Source organism: Triticum dicoccoides, chromosome 6A (genome assembly GCF_002162155.2).
Source record: "Triticum dicoccoides isolate Atlit2015 ecotype Zavitan chromosome 6A, WEW_v2.0, whole genome shotgun sequence".
NCBI lineage: Eukaryota > Viridiplantae > Streptophyta > Magnoliopsida > Poales > Poaceae > Triticum > Triticum dicoccoides.
In genome coordinates, this window is record NC_041390.1 from 56,161,667 (window position 1) to 56,171,889 (window position 10,223).

General features: G+C 44.7%; 1 protein-coding gene across 2 annotated transcripts; it reads left to right on the forward strand.

The window, feature by feature from the left end:
- The first annotated feature begins 834 nt into the window (after positions 1-834).
- On the forward strand, positions 835-3,062 carry LOC119314798 (L10-interacting MYB domain-containing protein-like). Of its 2 annotated transcripts, XM_037589478.1 has the most exons (3): positions 835-1,073; positions 1,560-1,863; positions 1,949-3,062. In XM_037589478.1, exons 2-3 carry the CDS (start codon positions 1,636-1,638, stop codon positions 2,513-2,515), a joined length of 795 nt encoding a protein of 264 aa, XP_037445375.1. In that variant the 5' UTR covers positions 835-1,073; positions 1,560-1,635; the 3' UTR covers positions 2,516-3,062. The 2 variants fall into 2 exon arrangements, with proteins under 2 accessions (XP_037445375.1, XP_037445374.1); XM_037589477.1 differs by having other exon boundaries at positions 835-1,863.
- The last annotated feature ends 7,161 nt before the right edge of the window (positions 3,063-10,223 follow it).

Below are 10,223 nucleotides of genomic sequence, written 5' to 3' on the forward strand. Positions count from 1 at the left end.
GCGATCCGCCGGTAAAGAATAGATTTGGCTAAAATTTTGAAAGAGGATTATCTTACAAAAATAAAATAGGCAATTTTGTCAACAACCATGGGCGAGCCACCAATGGTGAGTCATGTTCACCCAAGAGACGAGACTGACAACACGGGAAGCTAGCCAAAGAGGCATACATCGTAGGTCCGTGCGTGCATGCATGAAGTGTTCAAAGTTTTACAGATTATTCATCTGCAGTTGCGCTCGGCCACCTATAGGTCATAGCCGCAGTGCATGTAGTTGTTCATATCCATCCATCAATCTATCCATCCATGCAGTTAGCATCGTACACTACCGTCGAACCCAGCTAGCTAACCCCACCTTTTTATCCTTTATTTGTACGTTCACGCAACCATGTCAATCTGACTAAGGGCATTTCTGTCAAATTATTGTTGTTTTAGTCGGCAGTGCATGTGCTTACGGGTTTTATTTGTACTAGTATTTGTAGAGGAAGAATCCAATGAAAACCCATCTTCACTGGGAACAAGGAAAGTAAGGCCCCGTTCGGAAGCAGTCCACGAGTTGGCTTCTGAAAATCCGTCCGAGAAGCGGCACCGAACGGCTCCGCTTCGAGAAGCTGGCTCCGCGGATACAAGAATCGGCAGTGCAAATATGCGTGGAGACGAGAAGCTACGCTGGCCCAGCTTCGCAAATAACAGAAGCGGGAGTTGCTCAAAATTACGATGCTACTGCCACCGCGAAGTAACCAAATCGAATCGTTTCCTTGGACTCCTCTGCTCTCGCAACCTGCTTTGCTCGTACAGAAAAGACCGGGGCTGTGTTGTCGCAACCCTAGCCGCCGCCCCGTCGCCGGCCGGCTGTCGCGCCGCCGTCCGCCGCCGCCCCTCGGATCTACGCCTCGTCCCGCAAGTCTCCGTCCATCGCCGCTCGAAGCAGCCGCCCAAAGTCCCCGAGCACGCCCTGTCTTCTCCCCATCTGCCGCCACTCCCTCCGTTGGTCGCCGCCGACAGCCGCACAACGTAGAGCTCCTGACGGGTCTGGCCGCAAGATCCACGCCGGAGAAGCCATTCCCCCAGCTCAAGGTAAGCAGCCACCTCCCCCCTCTTGTAGTACTCTGATTCAGCCTAGTTCGTGCACTGTCTGTGGACAGCTCCAATTTCTTGTGATATGAAACTGATGTGTGCACCTTTTCCATATATACGTGTAGTGCAGTTTGTAGTGATATGAATTGACTTCAGATCGAATCAATAATTTCCTCATGTTGGTAGTACATGTTCATGCTGGTACTGTTTATTTTCCATATATTTGGGCACAAGATTGTAGACTGATGGATGCTGATTGTTTGCTTCATATTCATGCTGCTACTGATTGTTTGTGAGATGGTAGTGATTGTTTCCCATATATTTGGACACATGATTATATACTAATGGACGCTGATTGTTGGTACATGTTCATGATGCTACTGATTTTGGTATCTATTTTTGAGATGGTACTGAATGTGTGGCATATATTTTGAGGTAATGTGTATCCTTAAAGTAATATCATTTTTGTATAAAAATGTCGTCAAGTGGGTCTGCCGAATGGACCAATGAGAATACTCGGATTATCGTGGAGTTGTTTGTGAAACAAGTGAAGGCTGGAAACATGCCAAGCACTCATTTGACACCCAGTGCATATGATGAGGTGGGAAAGGAATTCTTGATGAGAACTGGACTTGAGTACACACCAAAGCAAGTGAGGAACAAATGGACCAAGCTAAAACGTGAGTACAACACATTCAAGAAGCTCAAGTTGCGCGAGACTGGAGGGGGTTGGGACTTTGAGAAAAACACTGTGAAACAAGATAATGAGTGGTGGAAAAAGGCAAAAGTTGTAAGTTCTCATGCTTATGTTTCTCACAAAATAAAGTGTAAACTTGTCATGCTTTATGTACTAATGTCTCTCTTTCATACAATAGGACCTCCCAGGTTGTGGCAAGTTCAAGAAGCATGGACTTCGTAATGAAGAAGGTTTGCGCATCTTGTTTGAGGATATCAGTGTTGATGGCACTGACCATTGGAACCCTGCATCTGGTCTGCCTCCCCCCTCTAGTTCGGCATTAAAAACCACCTTGAATGTTGATGAAATCACCGATCTTGATTTGGAGGATGATACCGAAGAGCAACCTTCTCCGACAGTAGCTAGTTCATCTAAAATGAGGCTTGGGGTCACGATTCCGGAGAAGAACAAGAAACCAAAGACTGCACAAGTGATGCAAGAGGAGATTAGAAAGATTAGTTCTATTGCCCAGGCTTCACACACATCGTTTCAGTCTTTCCTAAAGAAAGATGAGACCGTTTCTGTTGCCTCTACCATGGATTTAGTTCCTGATTGTGGCGTAATAGACGGCACTGATGAGCATTTCATTGCAACTGAGCTCTTTCTGAAGAGAGAGCAAAGAGAGATGTTCTTGCACATGACATCCGACTCTCGAAAGGGTTGTCAATTTAGGCAAGTATTACCTTGTAGATGCCGGGTATCCTAATAGAGATGGATATCTAGCACCATACAAAGGAGAACGGTATCATGTCCCCGACTTTCAAAGAGGTGCACCTCCAAATACTCCTAAGGAGAAGTTCAACAAGATTCACTCCTCCAAACGCAATTGCATAGAGAGAATCTTTGGAGTGTGGAAAATGAAATGGCAAATTCTCCTCAAGATGCCAAACTACTCGTTCCAAACACAGATGAAGATAGTTGCAACTACTATGACATTGCACAACTATGTTCGCCTCCATGACAAAGACGATATCCACTTTGTTCGATGTGAAAGGGATCCGGATTATGTTCCAACAATCCCGGATAGTAATAAGAAGTGTGTTATTCCTTCAAGTGCATCAGATGCTTCAACTTCGGAGGCAAGTGCTCCTGACATGGATAGATTTAGGAATGAACTAGCTACCGCCATTGCTCTTGGTTGGTGAAGTCATGGTCATGTTCTATAAATATTTGTATCCGTTTTGATTTGCGAACAGATGCAAATTTGAGAAAGCTTTTGTCGTTGGACATATCTCAAACCTTGTGGTTCTTTATCTAAACTTGGTGAAATTCAAAAATCTGCATCTTCATTACATTATTTGCACTTGTACTACCCAAAACTGCTCTCTGACTACCCAAAACTGCTCTCTGTACAGCCAAAATCGTAGAAACATACACAGAAAAAAAAATTACAAGCAGCTTTGTAATCTGGCCTGCAGTACTCTTTTCAGCCCAGCCTACCTTCCTCACAAAATCGGGCCATGAAGCAGCTCCCTTCCTGGGCTTCAGGCTCCCTTCCTGGGCTGCCAGCCCATGCAGCAGAACTGGAGCGCCCTGAGCAGCTGAACGAATCTGGCTCCCGTGGGAAGCTGGCTAGCGCTGGCTCCCACGAGAAGCTGGCTTTGCGGGAGCCAGGCGACGTTCCGAACGGGGCCTAAGTCATGGACGACGGACCATAGATAGGAAACCGGGAGGCCGACGTCGTTTGGGTCCCAGGAAGACTAACATCGAGGGAAAGTGGAACACGGGAGGCCGTCATCGTTTGGGTCCCAGAAAGGCCGCCGCTGGCGCGTCGCCGGCTTGTACAGCTTGTGACATGTCCGGTTCTTTATCTCAGACCATTGGCAACCCCTTGTCTAGGCTCCACGAAAGCGGAGGAGCCCCCTTCCTCTCTGACTGAAGTACCCTCTTTGTCACTTTGATGAGCGGCGCAATTTGTCATAGGAAAGATACGGGGGAAGAATATACCTCCGGGGATCCCGGCAGTCTGATGAGCGGGCTGACGGACATGGGGAAGACAAAGGGATCCGCCAGGGCCGGTTGTAGACTAGTGTAGTGTATCCGTGTTATGGGAGTGAAGCTCTGTGCGGCTGTACATACACATAGTTTTACCTTTTTAGATAAAATATATCCAAAGTGTAAATATTTTCATTCGGTTTGTATAAATCCGCCGTGTTTGCACGAATTTTGTCCAGCTGGTTTATAAAGTGTTTGAAATGTGTGCGGATAGCGTTGGACGGCGGTCTCCCGCATCCGTGTCCGCAGACTGGTCCCCTCATTCATGAACTAATGCATTTACTTTTTTGGTTTAAGCTAAGAAAAGGTCTATATACTTTGAACTGGATATCTATTTTGGGGTCTGTATTGACTACTGTATTTATCTTGATGTATAAATACATCACATTATGTGCACCTATTAACTCACGCAAACAATGTCGCGGTGTATAAAATTTTATCCCGAAATATAAACACATGCACGCATCTCTGCTTGTGAAAAACAAATCATCGTTGTTATGCGTAAAATTACCTTCCAGCCTCTCCGATTATCTTTTTCTTCCCCTCACCTAGGCGGGCGGCTAGGGTAATGTTTTCGGCTACCAGTTTAATTAGGATGGGGTTTTCTACTCCTTGTTGGATCAGAGTTCGAGCGGATGGTGGTGCTTCGTCTTTGTGTTGGTCTATTAGGCTTTGATCCTTCTCGAATCCGTTTGCTAGGACGGAGTTGATAGAGCTCCAATGTATATTTTTGCCATTTGCTTAGGACTTTCTCGTTCTACATGCGCGATATCGAGATTTGTGTCAGTCACTTCAAATGGACTCAAGGGTTCAACGACGACAACTACAGTTCTTGGGCACAGGTCCTTAGGGGCACGTGCACGAAGACTTCTTAGTTGTGGTGAGGCCGGCTCCTGTAAGGAAGCGGCGTATCGGCGGCTCATTCTTGGCGGCTCATTCTTGGTGACAGTGCTTGTTCAGTGCTCCATGGACATTGGTGTAATTTCTATTATGGTTTTGGTCCTTTGAACCTCCGATGAACTCTAATAGATTTTATCTTTTCAGAGAAAAGTCTAGGACTGATTGAGCATGTCAGATGAATTAAAGCTTGGCAGATGTCGAGGTAAATGCTTAACAAATCCCTCTGCTGGGCGGCTGGCAGGCAAGCTATTGCCTTTATACGGGTTTATTTATAAGTCGGGTATATGTTTTTGGTCTTCAATTTGGTTAGCTATAAACATGTGTCTATACCCCAAATGATATATATATGTCTCTAGGTTGGTGGCCGAATAGAGTTTTCAAACACATGTTTTTAGTTACATACTTCATCTGTTTCAAATTACTTGTCTTGCATATGTACCCGGAGGTAATTTGTATTGTTAATCAAAAAAAATTGACAGGGTAATAAGTATCTCATTTATATTATAAGGATCATAATACAAGCCATGTACACATCGACCTGACAAAATTTAAAAGATAGCAAAGCGCTAGCTTTGCACAAAGGAACACGAGTCAATAAAGAAACTTACAATCAAGACCAAAGAATTCTCTGAGCTTAACACCTACATCCGTCACCTGCCTCCGAAACACACCAAGAAAAATAGCGGATCACCTCTTCGTCCGAGCTCGGCGTGGCTCCATCGCTAATATGCAGCTCTGCGGACCTTCAAGGTGGGCCGCACGAGGCGAAGGCATTGCCGTCGAACGAATCAAACCGGGGCAACACCCCGGACACGTCATTAAACTACAGATCTGTCACCTCCACACGATTAAGACGTCAGAGGAGAAACCATGCCTGCAAGCCGCGAACCACGAACCCAGCACACGATCCACCATCTTTCAGATACCAACAATGCAGAGCACAATCTGCTTCCGCTCCTGGACTATCTCTCAAGCTCCGCGTCGGTGCTGGAGCGAACGTCATCGCAACGGCATAGCCTGAATGTCGTCACCACGACATCTTGCTTTGACAGTCTAGTTTTCAAATCCATCCCCGACAATAAGACCAATTGCCTCATTCGGGAAGAATCCGAAGCTTCCTTATTCAATGTCTTCATCACCGCCGCCGAAGCCAAAACAATGAAGGAGCGAAAAACTAAGCTACTAAGGCCTAAAACCTAAAGCCACACGTAGTCAAATTGAGGACATAAAATTTCACGCCCGACACACAAACCCGTATGAGTATTGGTGCAGGCTACCCAAAACAGATGGGTCTACATACGGAGCCCCTAATTGAGCTCGTAGCTCAAGTCTATTCCCTACCAGTACCCGTCAATCTGCCGGAAAGTCTATTCCTTAGTCTATCCATCCATGCTGTTAGCATCGTTCAGTACCCGTCTAACCCAGCTAGCTAAGCCAACAATTTTTGTCCTTTATTTGTACGTTCACGCAACCTTCTCAATCTGACTAAGGTCATTTCTGTCAAATTAATGTTGTTTTAGTCGGCAGTGCATGTGCTTTACGGGTTTGGTCCTTCCCATGTACGCTCATGCGATGTCGAGGTCCCAATGAAAATGCTTCTTCACTGGAAACATGGACCATATGTAGGATCTGAACAAGATTGGCTTAGATCATCACACTTTTTTTTCTCATGCATTTGAAGCCCGCTCTTTTGTTAAAATCAACCTGGAATCTACCTCTGTCCCAGGTGTCCCTCCCATTCATCAATCGATGCATTTACCTCTGTTTGAGCTAAAAAAAAGTTATATATACTTTGAACCGGATAACCGATTTGGGTTCTTACCTTGATGTACAAATCATGTCACATTACATGCACCTATTTACTCACACAAACAATGTCACACAGTATAAAATTTAACCTAGAAATATAAACACATGCACGCCGACTCAGCTTGTAGAAAAACAAATTGTGGTTATGCATACAATTGTTTTATACTCCCACTGTAAAGAAATATAAGAGCGTTTAGTTCACTACTTAAGTGATCTAAACACTCATATATTTCTTTACGGAGGGAGTACATATAAAGTATAGGATTGATTGAGCAGGTCGCGTGAATTAAAGCATGGCAAATGTCGAGGTAAATGCTTCACAAATATCTCTCCTGGGTGGGTGGCATGCAAGCCATTACCATATATACGGGTTTATAAGTCGAGCATGGGTTTTTTCATTTTGGCTAGCTAAACATATATATGTTATATAGCTTAAAAGATATATCTCTAGCTCTGTTGCCAAGTAAAGTTTCTAAACATATATCTGTATGGAATATTACATATGTGTTGTTAGTCAAGTTAAAGACATACAAATTCGGGTCCAACTTACAAACCGGATGGAAGAGTATATATCGATCTAGGCTACCCACAACAAATGGGTCTACATACGGAGACCCTAGTCGATCTCGTAGCTCAAGTCTATTCCCTATGGGTTGTTCTTTCCGCCTCCTTCCCAAACTAGGCAATAGGCGATGGCGGCTAACCTACCCTACTCAACAGAGACTCTGAGCCCCCCCCCCCTCCGTTTGTTGCTCTATGACAGGAGGGGGTGGGGACCCTAGGGCTTCGACACGATGGTGGTAGGGTTAGGAATAAATATAGGGTTTGTCTTTGTTGAGCAGTCCTTGCCGTGGAGTAAGGTCTCCCCGCCTCGTCCTCGTTTCGATGATGCTTCTTTGTATCAACGAGAGGTGTGTGGAACATAGTGTGTCCCTAGATCAAGTCTTTTGGGTTGTCTATCATTTTCTTTTGCTTGCTTCGGTCGCGTTGTACTGCGAAGTGAACAATGTGGTTATCCGTATTGGTTCTCTAGCCCAGTATTGAATGATGAAGGTTAGCAAGCCTTGGCCTTGTCGGGGAGCATGTGAGTTTTTTGTTTCCTAACTCCATCTAGCTAGAACTGGGGCGTTCTACATGGCCTCTGGCGTTTTCTTCGTCAGGAAGACGATTTGCTATGCGGATCGCGGTTATCGGTGTCTACGTTGAGACTTCCAGGCCGCTGCTACGAGCTCATGTGTAAGCGAAGACTTCGGCACCCCAGAGATTTAAATGTATTTTTCTGTTTGTTTAAGGGTATTTTTGTAAAGGTTTATGCTGCTTTTTTTTGGACGGGAAATCCTTCTGGCGCATTTTATTGAGTACTGAATAAGCTTACACCATTCAAAATCTCATAAAAAATAAGGCTGGGAGGACTAACATCCGAAGAAATAACAGAATTAGAATCAAACGAAGACCGTTAATTTTTTTTTTCTTTTTACAGAACAATACGTATAGATGGAAAACAGCGTGTGATGGGTCACATGGGTTTCTGGGGGAACAATTATGGGCCGTAGACGTACGTACGCGGCAGCAGTGGTTCAGCGTGTGACCGTTGTGGATATGAACAAATCAAGCTGGCTCGATCGCTGCATAATTGAATTTTGGAATTGGAATTGATGGTGTCAGACCACCATGCGTATCGACTGCGACGAAACACTACGTTCCAGAGATGTATCGTTTTCAGGATGTGCGGTCTCTGTCTCTCTCTGCGACCACAATTGTGGATCTCTCCTAATTCTGTGGTCGATCGGCCAGGACCATGCACATGCATATAATAGAAAGCATACACGTACACAGGCATTGCTTTCTTACAGTTACAGTTTACTACTACCAGCTACGAGCTACGTCGACCATTGACGGAATACCACGGCCATTTGCTAGACTAGCAGCCCCTATATATTTGGTTGCCTTTGCATCGCATGCTTACGTGTAGGTCAACATGTGCACATCTCTACCTATACATCTGATCTCTTATTTTTCTCGATAAAACCTATTCCCTCCTTCTGGGATTGAAATGAGTGTATCTAATACACACGTCCAGATACACTCATTTCAGCGACAGTTAATACCGAACGGAGGTTGAACATCTGATCTAATCAGACTGGATCTATGCATATGATCTCAGACAGATAGATGCCAGAGACCAGGCCATGCAGCAGCAAACATACAAAAGAAACCATGCCTCCATCGGTCGACCTTAAGTTGTTGAGTACGCGCGCGTGCTAGCACACGGGCGCGGCTCCTGTCCCCATCTCCGTTTCCATGGCGTGTCATCTTCTCCTGACTACCATCCTCGGCCTCGAGCGATTCGATTCCCCGTCTCTGGCTGCTGCTGGATCCCAGGTCCCGACTCGCACGTTAACGTTGTCATCGATCCATGGACGATCGGCTTGCTCGTCGGCACCCACATCTGAGGCCTCAAACAACGTGACTAAGCAGCAACACGGCAGAGAAGAACAAACATGTCGTGAGTGCATGAAAAGGACGTCGTCGGAAGCTAGCCACGTAATAAGTAGAGGAGAAAGAACAAGCGAGAGTTGGCAAAAAATGCCAACCGTACGTTAGATATGAATATAATCAAGCAATCTAAATGTTAGTTTGGGGCGTCATATTCAGCTCGATTCGATCTCCAGACAGGAAGAAACAGTAGTACGTACCTTTATTACTGGGTGATTCATGCTTCATCGTTGGTGCTCCTGACGGTTTCTCCTCGAGAAATAAATAGGAATTGATAATAAGCCTCAAAACAGGAATTGATCAAGGACGAAATGATAGAGGGGCACGTGGTGTACGCGTCCACGCAACCTGCAGCAGCTCTGTATGAGGGCATTCTCGTCAGCTCAGCGCCGTTTCAGTCGGCAGTGCCAGTGCAGTGTACGCAGCTGGTCCTCCCCACAGCTACGCCAGACGGTTTTACTTACGTGTTGGTCAAAATTCAATGTATTCTCCGTTTCGAAAAAAAAATCAATGTATTCTAACTTGAGTAAAATAAATATTTACGACTTACATATATCTTTGAAATCGTGTTTACGATTTTGGACGGCAGAAGTGTCGATGTATATTACTGTACACAATTTTTTTTACAAAGGTACTGTGTACATTTTTTTAACCGCAAATTACTGTACACATTCAATTCTACTCATGTTGTGACTTTTAATTATTCAAAATAAATTTGTGTTAAGAGACTAGGAATCATTCATAGTATGATTAACTTGGTGGTTCGTGCGTGACACCTACGGAATGAATCAAGGTGCCTAAATATGCGACATAGAGAATTTTGTTGCCACACTCGTGAGACTATTGTGTACCCCACGGCCAGGTATTGTGATCGATGATAGAGCTGGAATCCTAGTGACCCTTTAGTGGATCCTTGTATTACTCGATTGCAGTGACGATTCTACCTGTAAATTGTGGGGTCAATGATCACATCACAATTTTGATCGTACACAAATAATTCTGTCATTTATACTTGTCCAAAGTTAATTTTGATTTTTATACATTTATTAAATATGAGCACACCGTTTTTTAGCGTCCGCATGACAACTCATTGATTGCTACTATGACCCAACCATGAACTAAAAAGTCTAGTTAATTACGTACTACTAGTACAAACTTGCGATGCCATAATTAACACCACATCACAGATGAGAATATATACGAGGTCTTTCCAG

Excerpts from the sequence above, each read along its gene's own strand:
- LOC119314798 (XM_037589477.1), top strand. The coding sequence starts at position 1,549 with ATGTCGTCAAGTGGGTCTGCCGAATGGACCAATGAGAATACTCGGATT. Across the intron at positions 1,864-1,948 it reads GGTGGAAAAAGGCAAAAGTT|GACCTCCCAGGTTGTGGCAA; the intron begins GTAAGTTCTCAT and ends TTCATACAATAG.